The sequence below is a fragment of the Mustela lutreola genome, chromosome X (genome assembly GCF_030435805.1).
Source record: "Mustela lutreola isolate mMusLut2 chromosome X, mMusLut2.pri, whole genome shotgun sequence".
Classification (NCBI taxonomy): domain Eukaryota; kingdom Metazoa; phylum Chordata; class Mammalia; order Carnivora; family Mustelidae; genus Mustela; species Mustela lutreola.
In genome coordinates, this window is record NC_081308.1 from 41949084 (window position 1) to 41972185 (window position 23102).

The 23102-nt window shown below is 43.0% G+C and overlaps 1 protein-coding gene, 1 long non-coding RNA gene and 1 pseudogene across 2 annotated transcripts; 1 reads left to right on the plus strand and 2 right to left on the minus strand.

Moving 5' to 3' along the window:
• Positions 1–707: 707 nt before the first annotated feature.
• UXT (ubiquitously expressed prefoldin like chaperone) lies at positions 708–9036 on the minus strand. Its single transcript, XM_059156711.1, has 7 exons — positions 8966–9036; positions 8684–8790; positions 7604–7685; positions 7397–7464; positions 7013–7120; positions 1027–1090; positions 708–807 (listed from the first exon to the last, which is right to left on the minus strand). Exons 2-7 carry the CDS (start codon positions 8779–8781, stop codon positions 754–756), a joined length of 474 nt encoding a protein of 157 aa, XP_059012694.1. The 5' UTR covers positions 8782–8790; positions 8966–9036; the 3' UTR covers positions 708–753.
• A 75-nt stretch (positions 9037–9111) lies between these two features.
• On the plus strand, positions 9112–13947 carry LOC131820863 (uncharacterized). Its single transcript, XR_009349797.1, has 3 exons — positions 9112–9189; positions 11785–11898; positions 12049–13947. It is a non-coding gene; the product is annotated as an uncharacterized LOC131820863 (long non-coding RNA).
• Positions 13948–22064: 8117 nt separating this feature from the next.
• Positions 22065–22811, minus strand: LOC131820931 (small ribosomal subunit protein uS2-like; annotated as a pseudogene).
• Positions 22812–23102: the final 291 nt, after the last annotated feature.

A 23102-nucleotide genomic window follows, 5' to 3' on the forward strand; every position in this document is an offset into this window, starting at 1 on the left:
AGGTGGGCAGGATAACTCTACCGTGATTGGCTAGAAAAGACGAGTTTAGAACCGAGCCCAGGTAGGAGGTTTGGACAGCCGCCAGGCACGCAAAGGAGCGTTGAGCGGCGGAAACTAAATGCCTACGAGGTCAGCGGTGAGCAGCAGTCAGTTAGAAAGGGGCGGAACTTGGCTCTGTATTGATTGGCGAAAGCTGGACTCAACCTAAAATAGGGGCCGGACCGAGGAGGGCGGGATGCGGTTCTGCAGCCCTTGGTGGAACCTAGAACTATTTAGAAGCGGGGCGAGGCCAAAGTTGGGCCGAGGCGAGCGTGGGTGTAACGTAAGGCACCCCACTCACCACTGAGGTGGGGAAGAGGGATAAACCTTTGGGCCAGGAGGGAAAGGCTGATTGTCTTGGTTACAAACCTCCACCCTGAATCGGCCCATTCTCTAAGACAAGTAAGAGTTATATCCAGGAAAAGAAATAGAAAAAAGAGAAGGTCAGGTGGGAGGCCCAGGTTGCCAAGACAACGGAAGAGAGGGCAGAGTGGAAAGCCAAGTGGCAAATGTTGCCAGGCAACAGGCTGGAGGCGGGACTTCAGGGTTACTTTATAGGTTCCACACAGAGACTATATCTCTAGGGCTCCTGGTAACTTTGTGCTTTAGAAACAGGGCACCTTCAGCAAACAGCAGGGGTTGAGGTAGGGAAAAAAGGGCCATGTGACTCAAAGGCATTCAGGCTCTTTAATGTCTGAGGAAGCGGGGAAGAAGTCAATGGTGAGGTGTCTCCGGGAAATTCTGCAGGCCTTGTAGTTCTCTAAGCCCCTGAAAAAGAGGACAGAAGGCACTGAGCAGAGACTGGGTCTGGGCCTCCACACAGGCTTGCTGTGACCTCCCCTCCCTCAGAGCCCGCCTAGCTCCAGCTTGGCTTCAGCTTAGAGAGAAAGATGGTCCTTCCAGTCCCTGGCTCTCTCCCTTCCTCAGGTCACAGCACCCTGAACACATCTGGAGACAGAGTCTAAGAGTGGGCTGAGCTGCTCTCACCTCTAGTAACATGTGGATATGGGCCTTGATATTCATGGAGTCCTTGGTGAGGCTGTCGCTGAGCCTGGAGAAAAGAAACAAGAAAGGGTGAAGTGGGCCCCACTTAACGCTCATGAGAATGCTTCCACATCATTTCGAGAACTACCTACCTCCTGTGACAGGTGGTAGGATACGTTGCTGCCTGACCTCCTGCTGTGCACAAACGCCTAGCCACCCTCTGGACTGCACTAACTCGGAGACATTTACTGAATCCATACTCTATGCCAGGCAATTTTAGGTACTGGGGAGAGAACAGCAAACACAACAGACAAAAATCTCGGTCTTCCAGAGCTCGAGCTCTCATTAAGAGGGACGAATGATAGAGTAACACCAAGAATATGTTGGATGGTTGTAAGCAGAATGAAAAAGTTAAATGATGAGAGAGGATACGGAGTGCAGGAGTGAGGCCTGCTAATTCTTTTTTTTTTTTTTTAAAGATTTTATTTATTTATTTGACAGAGAGAGATCACAAGTAGGCAGAGAGGCAGGCAGAGAGAGAGGAAGGGAAGCAGGCCCCCTGCTGAGCAGACAGCCCAATTCGGGACTCGATCCCAGGACCCTGGGATTATGACCTGAGCCGAAGGCAGAGGCTTTAACCCACTGAGCCACCCAGGCGCCCCGAGGCCTGCTAATTCTGAGGGTACTTACAAACGGCTGCACTGAGAAGCACTTGAGTCAAGACTTAAAGACGTGAATCATGTGGACAGATGGAAGATGAAAGTCCCAGACACAAGGGCCAGCACATGGCAAGATGCTGAGGTGGGGGTGTACGTGGCATGTCTGAAGCACAGCAAAGAGGCTGGTGTGGCTGAAGAAGAATAAGTGAAGGGGGTATGGTAGGAGGTGAGGTCAGAGAGGTAAGCTGGGGAGGCAGATCAGGTGAAAGCCACAAGGCTCTGACTTTTACTCTAAGTGAGATGGGAGCCAAGGGAAGCTTGTAATCAGAGAAGGGATGTGAACTGACAAAGGGTGTTTTTTTTTTAAGATTTTATTTATTTATTTGAGAGAGAGTGCATGAGCAGGGGGAGGGGCAGAGGGAGAGAAGGAAGCAGACCACCCACTACACAGGGAGCCCGATGTGGGACTCGTTCCCAGGACACTGAGATCATGACCCGAGCTGAAGGCAGACGCTTAACCCACTGAACCACCAGGGGCTCTGCTGACTAGGGTTTCGGTGGATCCACCTGGTTGCAGTATGGAGAACTGGGGATAAGGAGAGCTAGTGTGGAAGCCGAAGTCCAGTGAGAAGGCTACTGTAATAGCCTAGGTGATAGAGGGAGACTCAGACCACTGTCAGCAGCTGAAGTGATCAGTGACTGGATATGGAATATATTCTGAAGGCAGAATCAACAGGATTTACCAAACGGTTGGATGTCAGGTATGAGAGAAAGAGAGAGAGAGAGAGAGAGATGACTCACGAAGGATGCTCAGGCCTAAGCAACTGCAAAGCTGGAATTGCCGGAAACCACTCTGGCCCGTGACTGTTGAGTACAGAAACCAGTCAGTTCCTTATATCTTCTGGGCCGACTGGGATCAGTCTCACCCAAAAGAATCCTAATTGATAGAAAGGATCAAGGAAGGCCCTTCTGAAGAATGAAGAATGAGTAAGTAATATAGTAAGATAGGGTCTTTTCCTCAAAAAGGCCAAGATGCAGGAAAGAGCAGTCAGGAAGTCAGAGTGTTAGGAATTAAGTGAATGGTGGAAGGAAAGTGGTATGAGAGAAGGTCCGAGGGGTAGGAAGTGGCTGGATCGTGCAGGGTCTTGAAACTGTGATAAGGAATGTATATTTTATTTTGCTGAACTATACATCAAAGTAGAAATCAGTTTTAAGCAAACTAGATAAGGAAAGTAGAAGGTAACAACACAGAAGATTAAATTGGGGGGAAAAATACAGCACTATGAACCCATTTATGTATCACTATCTCCCAAATTTATATTTTCAGTCCAGACCCCTCTCCTGAACTTCAGCCTTGGGAGTTTTAACTACATCTTCAAAAACTCCACTTCAGCGTTTAATAAGCACCTCATACTTAACGGGTCTAGGCTGAACTCCTGGGTCTTTCTCTCTAAATCTGCTCTTTCTCTATCATCTCCCTCTCAGATAATGGCAGCTCCCTGCATTCTATTTAAAATTACAACCGTCCGGGGTGCCTGGGTGGCTCAGTGGGTTAAAGCCTCTGCCTTCAGCCCGGGTCATGATCCCAGGGTCCTGGGATCGAGCCCCACATCGGGCTCTCTGCTCAGCAGGGAGCATGCTTCCCCCTCTCTCTGCCTGCCTCTCTGCCTGCTTGTGATCTCTGTCAAATAAATAAATAAAATTTAAAAAAAATTACAACCACCCCATCCTAGGCAGTGTTTCATTTCCTTTTTAAAATTTTTTTAAAGATTTATTTATTTGAGAGAGAGAGAGAGTGGAGGAGGGGCAAAGGGAGAGGGAGAGAGACAAACCTCAAGCAGACTCCCCACTGAGCACAAAGCCCGACGTGGGGCTTGGTCCCAGGACCCTGAGATCATGATCTGAGCTGAAATCAAGAGTGGGGCAGCTTATCCGACTGAGCCACCCAGGCACCCATCCCTTTTTTAATTATTAAAGTATAACTGACATGTAACATTAGTTTCAAGGGCACAACATAATGATTTGGTATTTGTATACACTGTGAAGGGATCATCACAATAAGACTAATTGGTAATGGTCATCATACAAAAAAATCATCATACAAAAAAATTTTTCCCAGGCAATGTTTCTTCTCTCTGTTCCCTGCTGTTCTCTGTAGCACTGCCAACCTGTGACATACTACATCATTTACTTATTTTTTATTGTCTGGCTCCCCTGCCTAGAATGTAAGCTATGTAAGGGCAGAGAACAGAGACTGGTCTGCTTTGTTCCCTGCTGTCTCTCCAGGATGCAAACTGTGTGTGGCCCATAGTATGCACCAAAGTATATTGAATGAATGACTCCATGCAAAGGTGCCTGAAGTCCTCAGGAGACGGTTGAATATATGTTTAAAGACAAGAAACCAGTGAAGCATGGTATTTTTACCAGAGAGCAAGAATGCTTTCAAGAATATCAGGGTTACTACTCAAAGAACAGAGTAATGAAACTGATCAGCTTCTAAGGGCAATAGGAACATCCATAAAGAGAACAAAATTAGTTAATGGTACAAGCCTGGTCTAGGAAGGGCTATGAGCTGCAATACTTTTTAAAAAGGAGGGAAATACAAAGTCCACCAAAGGCTAGTTGTAACACAAATGAGAGATGTTTCGTTTTTTGCTACTGTTTCAATATGTAAGGCAGTGTTAACAGTCAAATGGTTACTGTCTCTTCTCTCTCTTTTTAAAAAGATTTTATTTTTAAGCAGTCTCTACACCCAGTGTGGGACTTGAACCCACAACCCTGGGATTAAGAGTCACATGTTCCACCTACTGAGCCCAGCAGGTGCCCTTAATCTGTCTCTTCTACAGTTACACGTTTGTGGACGTGTACTCTTTTCTGTGTAATCAGGAAAGAATACACACACAGACCTGATCCTCCCACTCCCCAAAGAAATATGCTAAAAATAAGGACTGACAGTCTTTTTGGCTGCATACAATAACCTGAAAGAAAGTTAGTTCCAAGTGTGTCCCAAGGAACAAAGTATTTTTTTAAAAGATTTTTAAAAATTTATTTGACAGAGAGCACTAGTAGGCAGAGAGGCAGGCAGAGAAAGAGGGGGAAGCAGGCTCCTCGCAAAAGCAGAGAGCCCGATGTGGGACTTAATCCCAGGACTCCGGGATCACGACCCAAGCTGAAGGCAGAGGCTAAACCCAGTGAGCCACCCAGGCGCCCAGAACAAAGTATTTTAAAGAGGAGAGCGAGCTACCCAGACTCAAATCTTCATCTCCTAGAAAGATTAAGCTTCTAGGAAGCCCTCCTAATTATAATAAAATAATAAGAGAGTGAATCACATTTCTCATGACACTAGTAAACCAGATAAATATATCAAAAAGACAGACAAGGGGGGCAGGCACTGACAATGTAAATATATTTTTGGTAAATACATCAAGTCTCAAAATATTAAAATCTCGGGGCGCCTGAGTGGCTCAGTTGGTTAAGCAATTGCCTTCAGCTCAGGTCATGATCCTGAAGTCCCTGGATTGAGTACCGCATCAGGCTCCCTGCTTATTGAGAGTCTGCTTCTCCCTCTGACCCTCCCCCTTCTCAAGCTCTCTCTCTCAAATAAAAAAAAATCTTAAAAAAATTAAAATCTATATCTGAAAGTATCAGAAGTCCTGTCACAGAACAAGGAAAGTTTTGTTATAAAAAATGGATGTGGCCTAAATGACCACTAGTTCAGAACTCGTGGTCCATTGGCCACGATGAGACCACGTGGTTGGTCTCATGTTGGCCCATGAGAGCAGGCCCCTTGACCCCCTCACCAACTGGTCTGATCACTGAGATTTATAAATCTCAGCAGATCTGAGGCTCTTTCGGGTCTACTAACACTGAAACATTGGAGTGGTTTGAAAAGAAAAGAATTACTAAAACCATGAGAGAGACAAGTCTGGAAGAAATGAATGTAGGAAAAATTTAACCATTTTAGATAAGTGATATTCACTCTTGTAAGATGGTATTCATCTAAGTATATTGCTCGGTGTTCCCTCTCCTGGCATGTTTGCCTCTCTTAGCAATTCTGCAAATGTGGCAGTCACATGTGGTCCCCTTGCCAGAAATAGCCCCACGGCTTGTTCACACAACCGAGAGACTCAAATGTCATTTCCCCCTGGAAAGCTTTCCCTAGCTACATTTCAAACCTCTCATCCACACTCCCAATTTCCCTTCCCTGCACAAAGCCTTAAACTCAACTGGAGCTCACACTTTCTCCCCACATTACCTTCCCCTCCACCACCAGAGATCTGCTTCAATCCCCCCCTTCCATCTGGTTCCGGCATACCCTTTTAAATTCACTCAATAAACATAGAATGCCTACTGAATGCTATGTACTACTCTGGTCTCTTGAAGGTATAGACAATCTATTCCCCTTAATGGGCGAAGGCAATGAATTTTAGAAAGAACTAAATTATACAGTAAACATTAAGGGGTCATAAGTAGAACAAGAGAGAGGAATGAGCAGTGCCAGGGGTTGCAATTTTTTTTTAAAGATTTTACCCAGAGATAGATAGATAGATAGATAGATAAAGTGAGTGGGGAGGGGCAGAGGGAGAGGGAAAGAATTTCCAAGCAGACTTCCCGCTGAGTCCAGAGCTTGATGTGGGGCTCTATCTCACGACCCCGAGATCATGACTTGAGCTGAAACCAAGAGTCGGATGCTCAACTAACTGAGCTACCCAGGCACCCCCAGAGGTTGCAATTTTCAAGTTAGGTTACAGAAGGCCTCACTGAGGAGGTGACATTTAAGAAAGACTCAAACTGAGGAGAAAAGAAGCCATGTATGCACTTTGGAAAAGTGTGTTATTGGCAGAGAGCACAGCCACTGCAGTCACCCTCAGGTGGGATCATTCTGAGGGTGTTTCAAGAAGCCCGGGAAGGTCAGTGTGGTGAGAGTACAGTGAATGAGCAGGAAAATTAGTAGGAGGTGGATTCAGAGGTAATTTGTCTTGCTGTTACTAATTTATAGGCCAAAACCTCCTGGATCTGGTCAAAATTAGACCTTCAAGGAACCCTTCTGTCTTGTTCACTGCTACCTCCCCACTGCCAAGTACAGAGCCTGACACAGAACAGAGAGCCAACAAATGTGGTGAATGAACAATACAACGACCATTTATTTATTGAGTGGTTACTATGGGCTATACTTGGGGCTAAGCTTTGTTTCTCCACTTTCCTCAGCCCTAGCCCTGAGGAGGAGGGGAAATGGCCCCTGAAGTCTCATCCCAGTGAGCCATGGGGAAAGGGAAAAGGGTGTTGCAAATGATGGCATTTTAGACACTATCCTCATAGGATGGACTTACTCTGTGAGGAGATTGCTCTTACGATCAATGAACTTGAGAGCTTCTGCCAGTGTCAACTCCAGGAAAAAACCATATCCAAGGGCCACATAGATTCGTGAAGTGTCTGAGCTGAGGAAACAATCATTAGAGGAAGTGGGGGAAGTCCTTATCACTGTTTAGCATACCATATAGCCTACTAAAGATTTTTTTTTTCAGTCCACTCCTCCCACCTTACCCAAACTGGAGCTCTGGGAGGGCGGGGATTTTGTCCTATTTGATTCACTGTCATATCCCCAGCACCCAGGGCAACGTCTGGTACACAGCAAGTACTCAAAAAAATATTTGTTGAATGAAGGAAGGGGGAAGCTGAGCCCTGTGGGCTCAGAGGGGCAGGTAGACACTCACACAACTGTGTCAACGAAGAAGTTACAGCCCAAATCCACCTGCATATATAACTCCGAGTGCTTAGCTTCCTGTGAGGCCAGGGAAAAAGAGGTAGGGGTCAGTGGTCAACTTTCAGGTCAGCTGACAGCTTTTGGTCTGGGGTCTCTCCTCCCATCCCCCTCCCTTGCCCACACACACCAAAATGGTACCTAACCTTGGTGTTTTTACCTGAAGTCGCTCAATGACATTTCTCAGTTGAAGGTATTTGGCCAGCTGCTCATATACCTTGTCGCGATGGTCCAGCACTTTTCTGATGGGGCAAGAGGACAACAGTGACCAAAGGGAAACCCTGGCCCTTTCAGAATACCTCAATTTATCACCAAGACCCTCATGTTGCCATGCTCTAAAGAAGCATTTTAGTGCAGAAGTTAAGATTTGAATTGTGGGTCAGACTGCCTGGGTTTGAACCCAGGCTCCCCTTTTTTACTAGTTGTGTGACTTTGGCAATTAAATAACCTCTTTAGGATTCAATTTCCCTATCTATAGGAAAGGGATCACAAGTATTACCTCAGAGGCATTAGGAGAATTAAACGAGTGTTTACTACAAAGTACTTATAGGAGTGCCTAACCAAATAGTAAGCTCTATGTATGTATTAGCTACTATTTATTAGTTCTATTATCACACTCTACTCCCAATACCTCCCTCCAATCAGAATGTCCATTCTAAAAAAGAAAAAAAAAAGTGTCCCATTCTCACTGTAAAAAAAAAAAAATCTTCCATCCCTTTTAAGATGTTCATTATCCTACTTTTGGACACTCTACTTCTTGCTCAGATTAATAATGATAGTAATAATTTTCATACACACTGAGCCCGTAGTATCCATGTTAAATCCTTTACAGGCACTGAACACATTAAAAACTCAAAACCATCCCATCAAGAAGGTTCCATCAATTTTCCCATTTCACAGATAAGAAAAGTGAGGCAATGAAAGGCGAGTCAGGGTACAACGTCTTCACACGGATGGCGAAATGGCCATGGATTCGAACCTGAGAACTCCCGCTTTGGACTCTAGCTCAACCTGTAAGTGATATGGGAGGCCGCTCTGGCGCGGACGCACCCTCTACTAAGACCTCCACCTCCCAGCCCAAGTCGCACCCCGGATGTCGCCCCTCCTTCTCGCCGGATCCGCGCACGGGGCCGGACGCCAAACGCCTCCCCCACCAATCAGAAGGCTAGGCCCTGACTTCGAACGCCCCGCCCCCCACGTGGAACGTTCCACACGCCAGGCCCTCCACGCTGTCACTCACCGCAGGTCCCGCTGTAGCACGTCACAGATGAAGGCCTCGTAGCGCAGCACTTTCTCCCCCGTGGCTTCCAGCGCCCGCCGTTTAGGGGGCGTCGCCATGATGGGCTCCTGAGGAATCGGGAGGGGGTAGACCACGTTGACCACTCTGTGCCTCCGACACAGTACATCTGCACCCTCTCAACAGCGGGAGTGGGCTCGTCTGGCTCCTGCCAGGGGGTTCTGCCTTCTGCCCCTCCCAACACTGGAACTCGGCCACCCAGGGACACCCAAACGCGGCCCTCACCTTAGAGCCGCCGACAATAAGAACCTTTTCTATAAACCGTGGCTTCCGGGTGGCGCGGGAGAATGACGTATGACAAGGGCGCTGGCCAACCAAATAGCCAGGTGGGGAAGGCGGTTCTAAAGGGCTGAACGCGGAGGAGAGAAGGGCGGGGCTTCAGGGAATCCGAAGAGAGTACGCGCGACCGCAGAGCGTGGGAACAGGGAGATGCGCAGAGCCTCTGGGGAGTAAGTGGCTTTATTGGGATCTGGCAGGTTTGGGGTGAGGCGGGTCGCGCAGGTAGAGGTAAAGAAAGTAAATCATTTAGTATTTAAAAGTCAGAGCTTTGAAAGCAGACGGGCAAAAATTGATTATGGTTCTGGTTTGTAAAAGGGAGTGTACCTCCTGTGAACTATCGCTGTGATTTTGATTTTTCAGGCGGGAGATTTGGGTTTGACTCCCGGTAATAGGAATGAATGTGAGCATTAAAAAAAAATTTAAACGGAGACAGATTTTCTGAAACTCGTCTTCGATAACTCCAGTTTTGCAGTTTGCAATCCATAACTAAATTTCAAGCAGATACCGACAACGCACTATGTCTATTACCTCGTTTAAGAAAGGCGGCGACTGGAGGGTCGCTGAAGTCCTCTGCTCAAGATCGCTCAAGTCCTCTGCTCAAGTGCTCTGTTCTGTAGTTAGAAATAGTTCCTATGTCATTACTTAAATATGTAAACTTTTTATTTATTTGTACGCACTCAAGTTAATGAATTTATTTTCCCATGTTAGATTTTCAAATAATAGCATCAAACCCAGGAAGTGGAGGCTGAGTCTGAAGGGAGAACCCAGATGGCCAGATCCCTCAAATGCTGTTCCACTTATAGGGCCTAGAGAACACCTTTCTACCAGGGAAGTCTTCTCAGATAATTTGTGTGTTTCCCATGTAAAATCAAGTTTTTCTTTCAAATGCTCAAAACCTAAGCAAGTCAAGCTTTTCTTTGCCTTTAGAACAAGATGCTTGTAAAGGAAACGTGATTTTTTAAAATGTGGGTTTTGTTTTTTTTGTTGTTGTTGTTGTTGATTTGACAGACAGAGATCACAAGCAGACAGAGAGGCAGGCAGAGAGAGAGAGAGAGGGAAGCAGGCTCCCCGCTGAGCAGAGAGCCCGATGCGGGACTCGATCCCAGGACCCCGAGATCATGACCTGAGCCGAAGGCAGCGGCCGAACCCACTGAGCCACCCAGGCGCCCCTGTTTTTTTTTTTTTTAATCTCATGTTTCAGGGGCGTCTGGAGGGCTCAGTGGGTTAAGCCTCTGCCTTTGGCTCAAGTCATGAGCTCAAGGTCCTGGGATTGAGCCCTGCATCGGGCTCTCTGCTCAGTAGGGAGCTTGCCACCCCCCCCCCCCCCGCCCCAACCCTCTCTGCCTGCCTCTCTGCCTACTTGTGATCTCTCTCTCTGTGTCAAATAAATAAATAAAATCTTTTTAAAAATCTTCTCATGTTTCATATAGTTAGAATTACATTTGGTATGACCAAAACAGACACCAGGTAGGTAGACAAGTATTATTGAGTTAATCTATACCATTTTCCTGTGGGGAAAAAAGAGTGTTATGTTTATTATCTTTATTTAACACAAAAGAACACAGAATTCTGATGAGCTGGAGATGAGTCCGTGCAAGCCTATTAACTTATATTTCACAACAACATTTTTAACTTTTTTTTTTAAAAGATTCTATTTATTTAAGAGAGAGAGGGAGGGAGACATAGAGAGAGAGCACCAGCAGGGGGAGGTGCAGAGGGAGAAGCAGACTCAGCTGAGCAGGGAGCCCAACTTGGGCTCATGACCTGGGAGTCATGACCCTGGGATCATGACCTGAGCTCAAGGCAGATGCTGAACCACCTAGGTGCCCTCATTTTTTACCTTATAAAACCATGTACCCAACTTTATTTTTACATTTTAAAACTACAGAGAAGTTGGCAGTGCATAGAGCCTGCATTTAGACTCAACAAATGTTAATATTTGACTGCATTTGCTTTCTCTCTTTGTGAGCCACACGATAATTGACATGGCTGCATCACATTCCATGTTTTGGATGGCCTCAGATTTTTGAGCCACTCCTCTGTTATTGGATGTTTGGATGTGTCCCAATTTTTTTCATTGTTATAATCCAGGATGGAGTAACAGTCTTTGCTTTCAGATTTTTGTGTACCACCGTGATTATTTCCTTGTAATAAATTTCTAGACATAGAATTATTGATCTAAAGGAGGTCACTGCATTGACAATCAAGCATTAACAATGATACACATATTCCCAATAACAAACTTTCTCATCTAAGCTCTGCATCGAGGGTTTCTGACCCTTTTTTTTACAGCCTGAAATCTAAGAACATGGTTTTCCCTATTTTAAATGCTTGAAAAAGTAAAAAGAAGAATATTTTGTGATGTTTGAAGAGTACATAAAGTTCAGACTTTAGTGTCAAATAGTAAAGTTTTATTGGAACACAGCTATACTCAATTGCTTATTTATTGTCTGTGGATGCTTTCGTGCTTGTTACTGGCAAAGTAGCTGCCAAAGAGACCAGATAGCCTGAAGATCCTGAAGTATTTACTATCTGGGCTTTAATAGGAGAGGTTTGCCAGCCCCAATCATGTCATATCTGTACAACTCTGCCAGTCACCAATACATACGTTGGTGCTCTAAGCATGTGGGCCTTCCAAGCTTCCACTGGTGACCTCTTACCTGGCTCATGGGTGGGCGTTTCCAGCCTGGTGCTTCTGGGAGAGGTGAGGCAAACCGTGTCAGACCGTGTCTCTCATCTCCATTTGTATTTTCTCTCCCTCCCAGCCAGCTTCCTACCCAAAGGGAAGGAAGAGCAAGAAATGACTGAGGCCCAGCTGAGTTAGAGCTTATGTATTCATTTACTCCCTATTTTATTTTCCACTGGATACTTGGAACCTGGTAAGAATACATCTCATAAAATTGAAAAATAAAGGGAGGATCACAAAAAACACAAACAGATAGAAAATTGACATCAAGGAAAATTGGGATGTTGGTATGAAATTCACTTGTGTGCTTGTGAATTTGTCTCTGATCTTTCTACAACAATAGCAAAAGGGGAAATGGAGTCATTTACATGATTTGTATCGTCCACGAGGAAAACATGCCAGTTCATCAGCAGAAGGAAATATTTCATGCCATTCTCCAGGAAACAATAAAATTAGAACTCTCCCTTACTTCCTACACTAAAATAAATGCCAGGTGGATTAAAGATTTAAATATAAAAATGGAACCATCAGTGCGTGAGAAGAAAAAAATGGGAAAGTACTTATTATCTTAGACTGAAATCCTTTGTAGTGATGCCATAAAATTCTGAAGTCGTGAAAGTATCAATACACTGTGTTCATAAAATTACTGGATGCTCAATTAACCTTAAAAACCTTAAAGCCAAACGGCAAGTTGCAAAGAAAAATTTGCAACAGATGCAATCAATAACGTGCTCCTGCAAATCAATATAAAAGCCCAGCAGTTTAAAAGAAACAGGACAGAGACAATTCATAGATATGCAGATCACTTCTAAATATGTGACAATATGTTCATCCTCGGTCATAGTGAAATGCCAAAGAAAACCTGTGAAATGCTGTTTTTCATGTATCAAGTTGGAAAAGACCAGAAGGATATGTAATACACTGTTGGTGTCACAGGAAGAAGATACTGACATGGAATTAGAAGTGCAGGTGTATTGGGCACCTGTGAAAGCAAAGTGGGGAAGCAGGATTGAGCAGTGGGAGCTTCAGACCATGATGTCAACCTGACAGACTTGCCGCTAGCCCAACATAGAGCTCCAGAGCAAAGATTCACTGTTAGAGGAGTCCCACCTCGCCCTTTGAGCCCCCTCATTGCTCAGTCATAGGCTGGAGACAGCCCTGAGAATAGCAGGCCCTTAGTGCTAAAGCTGAGATGAAGCCCAGCAGAGCTAACTGGAGTCTCTCCAGTAACCACACTTCTTACAGCCGGGCAATGAGTCCTTTCTAGAAGAGGAATCTGAGAGGCTCATCTCCATTTGGCTGGAGTTGACAGGTATGAGGGGAAGCCAATACTGGGGAGAAAATACAGAAGTATCTTTTTTAATCGTAGTTTTTAATTTTTATGTATTTATTATTTTAAGTAGGCTCCATGCCCAGCTTGGAGCCCATGGCGGGACTTGAACTCACGATCCTGAGATCAAGACCTGGGCTGAAATCAAGAGTAGGATGCTTAACCGACTGAGCCACCCAGGTGCCCCTAAAAATAATGAACGTTTGATTTTATAAAGTAAAATATTTCGGATTACTGCCAAACCACCTTTGAAAACAAATTTGTTTATGGATGATACGAAAGGATTATTTAGAATCACAGGCATATAGTGCAATGGTGATTGTGTATAATATATAGTAGAAATATATGCTTTCTGAACTATTATTAATTAGTCTGCTGAATTTATGCTAATCAGACTAAATTATGACTATCTTTATAACTTGATTCTAATAGATAATGGGCATAATTTAGTCAGATACTATATAGAATGTTAGTAATGAAGCCATATATTTAATGTATGGAATTAAATATTCTAACCAATCCTCTGTGGTCTTTTTTCTGTAAAAGGATGAGAGAATAAATATTTTAGGCTTTGTAAACCATTAAAAGACATCAAGTAATGGAATGGATAAAAAAAGCAAGACCCATCATTTCAGACCAAAGACATCTGCACATGGGAAGTGAGGGGATGGAGAAACATCGCTCATGCAAATGGATGTCAAAAAAAGCAGGGGATGCATCTGGGTGGCTCAGTCAGTTAAACATCTGCCTTCAGTTCAGGGTCCTGGGATTGAGCCCCACACTGGGCTCCCTTCTTCCTCCTCTGTTTCTCCCCATGCTCATGTTCTCTCTTTCTCTCCCTCCCTCCTCTCTCAAGTAAATAAATAAAATCCTTATTTTTTATTATTTTTAAATTTATTTTTATTATGTTATATTAGGCACCATAGAGTACATCATTAGTTTTTTCTAAGATTTTTTATTAATTTTTTAATAAATATATAATGTATTATTAGCCCCAGGGGGACAGGTCTGTGAATCGCCAGGTTTACACACTTCACAGCACTCACCATAGCACATACCCTCCCCAATGTCCACCACCCTCTCCTTACCCACCTCCCCCCGGCCACCTTCAGTTTGTTTCGTGATATTAAGAGTCTTACAGTTTGTCTCCCTCCCGATCCCATCTTTTTTTCATTTATTCTTTTCCTACCCCCCAAACCCCCCACGTTGCATCTCCACTTCCTCATATCAGGGAGATCATATGATAGTTGTCTTTCTCCGATTGACTTTCGCTAAGCATAAATACCCTCTAGTTCCATCCATATCATCGCAAATGGCACGTTTTCACTTCTTTTGATGTCTGCATAGTATTCCATTGTATATATTATACCACACCTTCTTTATCTATTCATCTGTTGATGGACATCTAGGTTCTTTCCATAGGTTGGCTATTGTGGACATTGCTACTATAAACATTTGGGTGTGCGTGCCCCTTTGGATCACTACGTTTGTATCTTTAGGGTAAATACCCAGTAATGCAGTTGCTGGGTTGTTAGGTAGCTCTATTTTCAGCTTTTTGATGAATCTCCATGCTGTTTTCCAGAGTGGTTGCACCAGCTTGCATTCTCACCAATAGTGTGGGTTGTGGGTTCCCCTTTCTCTGCATCCTCACCAGCATCTGTCATTTCCTGACGTGTGAATTTTAGCCATTCTGACTGGTGTGAGGTGGGATCTCATTGTGGTTTTGATTTGTATTTCCCTGATGCCGAGTAGTGTGGAGCACTTTTTCATGTGTCTGTTGGCCATCTGGATGTCTTCTTGGCAGAAATGTCTGTTCATGTCCTCTGTCCATTTCTTGATTGGATTATTTATTCTTTGGGTTTTGAGTTTGCTAAGCTCTTTATAGATTTTGGATACTAGCCCTTTATCTGATATGTCGTTTGCAAATATCTTCTCCCATTCTGTCAGTTGTCTTTTGGTTTTCTTAACTGTTTCCTTTGCTGTGCAAGCTTTTGATCTTGATGAAGTCCCAATAGTTCATTTTTGCCCTTGCTTCCTTTGCCTTTGGTGATGTTTCTAGGAAGAAGTTGCTGTGGCTGAGGTCGAAGAGGTTGCTGCCTGTGTTCTCCTTAAGGATTTTGATGGATTCCTTTCCCATATTGAAGTACATCATTAGTTTTTGATGTGGTGTTCCATGATTCATTGTTTGCATATAACACCTAATGCTCCAGGCAATACATGCTCACTTTAATACCTGTCACTGGAGTAACCACTTTCCCCAGCCCCCTCCCCTCTAAAACCCTCAGTTTGTTTCTCAGAGTCCATAGTCTCTCATGGTTCATCTGTCCCTCCGATTCCCTCCCCCTTCATTTTCCCTTTCCTTCTCCTAATGTCCTCCATGCTATTCCTTATGTTCCACAAATGAAAACAAGTTCCAAAAGAAAGCTGGGGTTGCAATCCTTACTTTGGACAAAATAGACTTTTTTAAAAGACTCAACAAGAGACAAAGAAGGACACTTTATACTTAATAAGGGGACAATCCAACAAGAAGATATAACTATTACAAATATTTATGCACCCAACCTGGGAGCACCCAAATACATAAAACAGTTAATAACAAAAGTAAAGGAACTAATCAACCATAATACAATAATAGTAGAGTATCTTAACATCCCACTTATATCAATGGACAGATCATCCAAACAGAAAATAAAAAAAGGAAACAATGACTTTGAGTGACACACTCAGGTGGATATAACAGGTACATTCAGAACATTCCATTCTAAAACAGCAGAATACACATTCTTTTCAAATGTACATGGAACATTTCCCAGAATAGATCACATATCAGCCCACAAAACCAGTCTTAACATTTTTCTAGATATGTCTCCTAAAACAAGGGAAATAAAAGCAAAAATAAACTATTAGGACTACATCAAACAAAAAACATCCATACAGCAAAGGAAATAACCAATAAAACTAAAAGACAACCCACTGAATGGGAGGAAATACTTGCAAATGATTTGATAATCAGTTAGTATTTAAAATATATAATGATTTATAAAACTCCACACCAAAAAACCCCACCAAATAATCCAATTAAAAATAAGCAGAAGAGATGAACAGACATTTCTCCAAAGAAGACATATAAATGGCCAACAGACACATGAAAAGATGCTCAACATCACTTACTAGTAGGTAAATGCAAATCAAAACTACAATATCACCGCATCCCTGTCAGAATGACTCAAATCGACACAAGAAACAAGTGTTGGCAGGGATGTGGAGGAAAATGAACGCACACTGTAGGTGGGAATGCAATTCTGATGCAGTCACTGTGGCAAACAGTATGGAGGTTCGTCAAAATTAAAAATTTTTTTAAAAATTAAAATTTAAAATAGAACTACTCTATGATCCAGTAATCAGCCTACTGGGTATTTACCTAAAAGATACAAAAACACTAATTCAAAGGGATGTATGCGTTCCTAAATTTATTGCAGCATTATTTATAATAACCAAATTATGGAAGCAGCCCAAGTGTCCACAGATAGAGGAATGGATAAAGTGGTACACACACACACACACACACACACACACACACACACACTCATGTGCGCACATGCACACACACACACAATGGAATAGTATTCAGCCATAAAAAGAATGAACTCTTGCCATTTGCAATGACGTGGATGGAGCTAGAGAGTATAATGCTAAGGGAAATAAGTCAGTCAGAGAAAGACAAATATGATTTCACTCCCATGTGGAATTTAGGAAAAAAACAAATGAACAAAGGAAAGAAACAAAAGACAAACCAAGAACCAGTCTCTTAATTATAGAGAACAAACTGATGGTTACCAGAGGGGAGGTAGGTGGGGGAATGGGTGACATAGGTGAAGGGGATTAAGAGTACACTTAAACTGATATGCATTGAGTAAATATGGAAGTATTGAATCACCATATTGTACACCTAAAACATAACACTATATGTTTACTACACTTAAATTAAGGTAAAAAATATAAACAAGTATCAATGTGAATCATGATGTCTTTTATGGTTAAAAAGTAGTTATTTCCTAGCTCTGTTTATGGAAAAGACTTAGAAGCAATGGTCAATGCAGTGGCCTTGAGCATTCCCAGTATCTGGATGGGAGCCTATATATACCATTACTCACTAAAAGCAATCAGGGAGTGATTTTATGACTGTAAAAGGAAGTGTATAAAATTGTATCGGACCATCATGTTATTCCAGCTGGCTAGGAAGCTTTCAAAGACTACTATTGTCATGTCAAAATAACTCAGAAACCAACTGAAGAAGCTTCCACTGGTGAAAGATGGGACAATTTGAGCATCATTAGGGATAACTGCAATGGTTCAAAGCACATTAAATATGTTTAAATCCAGGAGTTCATATTGATATAAAAACAACTCCTATGTCACATTTAGAAATGCTTATAAACCATTTCATTAATTTAAAATTTGCTTAAATACAGGGAAAGAATCAAACATTTATTCTGCTTTTTTGTATCATTTTTGATCAAAGCTAGCAGTTGATGAGAGAAAGCCTTTCTTCATAAAAGTACTTTTATAACAAGTGAAGAAGAGTGATAGAATATCATTATTTTGTAAACCATTGTGAGTTAATGTTATTAGGCAATAACCACCAATTACTAATAAAATCACCAAAAAATGACAGACAGGGGCGCCTGGGTGGCTCAGTGGGTTAAAGCCTCTGCTTTCGGCTCAGGTCATGATCCTAGGGTCCTGGGATCGAGCCCCGCATCGGGCTCTCTGCTCGGTGGGGAGCCTGCTTCCTCCTCTCTCTCTGCCTGCCTCTCTGCCTACTTGTGATCTCTCTCTGTCGAATAAATAAAATCTTTAAAAAAAAAAAAAAATGACAGACAGCCTAACATCCCAACCTGAAGAAAGCACATTGGTCACACCACCTCTGAAGCATAAATGACATAAATGACAGAAAATTGAATCAGAATCTTATCAATAGATCTACCCACCAATTGACCAGAAATGTAGAAAACAGAGGAACATATAAACTAATACTGTGGGGTGTGTTTGGAAATCCATTCCAAATACATTCATTGAAGGTCTTCAAAACTATCTCTTTTCATCAACAAATACATACAAGGAGGGATAAAAGAGGTGGATAAGGAGTACATAAATTAAGAAATTTAAGAAATAGATCACCTAACTATAACATGTGAGACTTATTTGCATCATGATTCAAACCATTCATTTAAAAATGTATAATACAAATGGGGACATTTGAACACTAGACACTTGCTGATAATCTGGGATTATAAATTTTTTAGGTGTGGTAATGATATTATTTTCAAAGGTGCCCTTATTTGGAGGAGTAACATAAAACATAACTAAGAAGAAAGTATAGGGTGTCTGGAATTTGCTTTGAAATAATCCAGGGGAAAGAGGGCAGGGATATAGGAAAAAAAGTTCATACCTTGTATTCGGCTGTTATGTTTCCAGTCATAACAGTTTCCTCTCCTTTTTAATGAAATTGATTTTGTAAAGAATTCTGGTTATCAGGTCTAGTAGAATGTCCCATAACCTGGATTCAACTGACTTTTTTCATCATGGAGTCTTTGAATTTGTTTTTCCATTCTCGGTATTTCTTGTAAATGTGACCTAGCTCTGGATGCTAGATTAAATTTAAATTAATTTTTTTTTATCATGCTTCATGTGTGGTATCGTGGGCTTCCTATTGTCTTGTATTCTTGTTGATAGACATAATGTCTGTTACCCCATCTTTAGTGATGCTATGATGTTAATGTAGATTCAATGATATCAGCTAAGTTTTGAATTAATGTGAAATTGTTTACAATATTCTATACATCTTTTTTTTTAAAGATTTTATTTATTTATTTGACAGAGAGAGAGATCAAAGTAGGTGGAGAACCAGGCAGGGGGCGGGGGGAAGCAGGCTCCCTGATGAGCAAAGAGCCCCATGGGGCTCGATTCCAGGACCTTGAGGTCATGACATGAGCCGAAGGTAGAGGCTTTAACCCACTGAGCCACCTGCGCACCTCTCTATACATCTTTTAAAGTAAATGTTACATGTAGTTATTTCTCCCTTTTCATTTTATTTTCAGGTTGATTTTCCTCTCCCTTTGTTCAGAACGAGCTCATTTTTCTTTAAATTTTTTTTTTAATGAGGGATAATCTCAAATATACATCAAAGTGGAGAAAATAGTACAATAACTCTGTCTTGCACTTACTGTTCAACTTCAACAAGTTTCAACCTTTTGCCAGTCTTTGAACTGAAATTTTTTTAAATCCCTCTCTCTCTCTGTCTCTCTCTGTCAAATAAATAAATTAAATCTTAAAAAAGAAAGAAAGAAAGAAAAGGAGGGGATACCTGGGGGGCTCATTCGGTTGGGCTGGGCGTCTACCTTTGGCTTGGGTCGTGATGCCAGTGTCCTGGGACTGAGCCTCACACCAGGCTCCTTCCTTGGTGGGGAGCCTGTTTCTCCCTCTCTCTCTGCCTGCCACTCCTCCTGTTTGTGCTCTCTCTCTCTCTCAGTCTCTCTCTGTACCAAGTAAGTAAATAAAATACTTTTTAAAAAAAGATAAAAATTCTTTAATTTGGAATCATTTTAGATTTCCAAAAAAGGTGCAAAGATAATAGGAAGTGTTTCCGTGTATCCCTTACCCAATTTCTCTCATTATTAAGATCTTGCATTTCCATGGTATTTTTCCAAAAATGAAATAATTATTCAACGGATGAAGGATAAAGAAGATGTGATACACCCCCACACACAATGGAATATTATTCAGCCATCAGAAAGGATGAATACTTACCATTTACACTGATGTGGATGGAATTAGAGGGTATTATGCTGTAAGTGAAATAAGTCAGTCAGAGAAAGACAATTATCATATGGTTTTATTCATATGTGGAATATAAGAAACAGGGCAGAGGACTGTAGGGGAAGGGAGGGAGAACTAAATGGGAGGTCATCAGAGAGGGACTCAAACCATGAGAGACTCTTAACTCTAGGAAACAAACAGGGTTGTTGGAGGGGAGGGGGTGGAGGGATGGGGGAACTGGGTGATGGTTATTAAGGAGAGCACATGATGGGATGAGCACTGGGTGTTATATGCAACTGATAAATTATTGAACACTATATCTGAAACTAATGATGTACTATAAGTTGGCTAATTGAATTTAAAACGAAACAAAACAAAAGCAAATAAACCCAAACTGATACACTGCTAGTAACAAAACTCAAAACTTTATTTGGATTTCACCAGTTTTTTCCACTGATGTTCTTTTTCTGTTCTAGAATCCAGTCCAGGTACCATACAGGATTTAGTTGTCATGTCTCCTCAGTCTCCTGTGGTCTGTGACAGATTCTCACTCCCTCCTTGTCTTTCATGATCTTGACAGCCTTGTGAAGTACTGGCCAGATGTCCTGTAGAATGTCCCCCAATCTGGGTATGTCTGACATTTTTCTCTTGATTAGACTAGATTATGAGTATGAGGAAAGGGATAACAGTAAGAAGGTGTTTTGTGGGTTTTATGGGTTGTTTGGGTTTGTTTTTAGAAGTTTTATTTATTTATTTGATACAACAAAAGAGCAGGAGAGTGCCAGCAGTTGGAGCAGCAGAGGAAGAAGGAGAAGCAGGCCACCCACCGCAGAGAAGGGAGCCCCATGTGGGACTCGCTCCCGGTACCCAGGGATCACGCCTGGAGCAGAAGGCAGTCGTTTAACCAACTGAGCCACCCAGGAGCCCCAGTAGAGGATATTTTTTGCATGGTGACTCTTTAGACAGTTAGTGTCCTGCCCCCCGCCTTCATCTTTAAAGGAGACTCAAGTTCTGTCCTGTGCAGATGGGAAGGGTCAAGAACTATCTGGCTCCAGCACCTCTCAGTTAGGGCAAGTCAAAGTAGACCAACATCAAAAAAATCTCTCCTGATATTTTGTAAAACCATTACATTCTAGTTCTTTCTAATGCTTTGGGGATTTAGTTTTGTTTTGTTTTTTGAGCAAATCAGGTCTCAATTTATAGTGCTCTGTGTGATGGTTATTTGTCTTTCTGCCCAGAAAGATATTTCTTTATCTTATCTGGCTCAGAATCAGTCCTGCCTCTCTGTACCGATACTCTTGGACGCCTCACTTCCTCAGCCTGCTTTGTTTTTCCAACAGAGTTTAACACCACCCAGCATATAATTTGCAATCAGTCCAATTTCTGCCGTCCACCAATAGAATGTAACTTCTCCACTTCTGCTCTGGTTTGTGATCATTCACTGATGAATCCTCAGTGCTATGTATCGAGATAGTTGAATGGATTTAATAAACGAGTGAGCCAGAGATAGAGGCCTAAACGCAGGCCGGCCGGGGCGGGGGGCGGGGCGCTGGGCGCTGAAACACAGGTGTTTTGCCAGTAGGAGGAGCTCCAGGGTTTGTGCGTGGAATGGAACCTTTCATTAGCTAGCCCTTTGCGGTGCACAGCGGAATTCTAGCCAAATTCTAGCCAACGCTTCTCCAGCCCGTGCACCTGAAACCCCCGAGGATCTTTGTTTAGGATATTGCTCGTTTTTATTCAGGAGGTCTGGATTGGGACTCAAGATTCTTCATTTCTACCATGTTCCCAGGTCACGCTGTTGGTTCGCACAGCACACGTGGATTAGCAACACTGTACGACTATCTCCCAGGTGTATTAAGGAATAGTATCATCCCCAATAATTCCAAAACTTAGTTTTTGTGTTATTTTTTTTTTCCAGAGAAGCGTAGTGCTTGGGAGAGTTTAGGCTTTGGAGCCCTATCGACCTGCATTCAAATCCCGACTCAGCCACTTTCCCACAGGTCATGTTAATAACCCTGTCTTAGGTTAATATCAACTCTGTGCCCAAGTTTCCCCAGCTATTACGTGGGAGAAATAATATGCAGTTGGCAGAATTAAGAGAGTTAAATGGACAAATGCAGGTTAGTTCTCAGAGGGATCTCTAGCACATAGCGAGGTAATGGCACTTTAAAATAATATGAATATAGTAGAGTACTTGACTTTTTTTCGACTTTTACAAACTGTTTATTTTCCATCAACATTATTTCCATTTTGTTTGCGTTTGTGGAAGAGCAGCTTAAGACCACTCAGTGGTTGTTCCTACCCATTCAGTGGCCCGAGCAGTGGGCGCTCCAGTCTTCAGAGGGAACTGCTGACACAGAGCGCACCTGCGCGACTTCAGACCAGTCTGCAACTTCAGGCTGAGTAGCCGTGAACTCAGGAGTTGGAGCCATCCATTCACCCTGGAGTTCTTCCTTGGTCACAGCCTTTTCAGCACCGGCCTGCTCTTCCTTTTCAGTCTCTTCAGGATCTCTGTAGAAGTAGAGATCAGGCATGGCCTCCCACGGGTGTTCACGGGAAATGGTGCCACACAGGCGCAGAACTTCCCTGGCCAGCATCCACCACATCAGACCCACAAAGCGAGCTCCCTTGTTGTTGCAAGGGATGACAATGTCCACATAGCGCAGAGGAGAGTCTGTGTTACACAGAGCAATGGTTGGCAGGTTACCATAAGACGCCTCTGTGAGAGGCTGGTGGTCAGCCCTGGGATCAGTAACCACGAGAAGTCTGGGCTCTCGGAAGGCTGCATAGATCTGGTTAGTGAATGTTCCAGGAGTGAAGCAGCCGGCAACAGGAGCGGCTCCAGTAGCAGCAGCAAATTTCAGCATAGCTCTCCGGCCAGTATTCCTGGAGTATTCTGTGAGAGGCTGGTGGTCAACCCTGGGAACAGTAATCACCAGAAGTCCAAGAGGTTGCATTACTACTGGCTGATGATTGGTGGCAAAACAAGAGGACAGATACTACCACCTGATCAAGGTGGGGGGGGATGGGGAGGGGTATGAGGTTGACCTGACAGCTATATATTCTTTTTTTTTATTATTATTAAAGCATTTTAATTTTTTTAAATTTATTTTTTATTTATTTTCAGCATAACAGTATTCATTATTTTTTCACCACACCCAGTGCTCCATGCAGTCCGTGCCCTCTATAATACCCACCACCTGGTTCCCCAACCTCCCACCCCTCCCACTTCAAACGCCTCAGATTGT

Bases quoted from the DNA above. Each gene is read 5' to 3' on its own strand.
- UXT (XM_059156711.1), bottom strand. From the start codon at position 8,781: ATGGCGACGCCCCCTAAACGGCGGGCGCTGGAAGCCACGGGGGAGAAA. The intron at 7,465-7,603 runs GTAAAAACACCA...CTGGCCTCACAG, and splicing joins ATGTCATTGAGCGACTTCAG to GAAGCTAAGCACTCGGAGTT. The intron at 1,091-7,012 runs GTAAGTCCATCC...TCTTTTCTCCAG, and splicing joins AAGAGCAATCTCCTCACAGA to GCTCAGCGACAGCCTCACCA.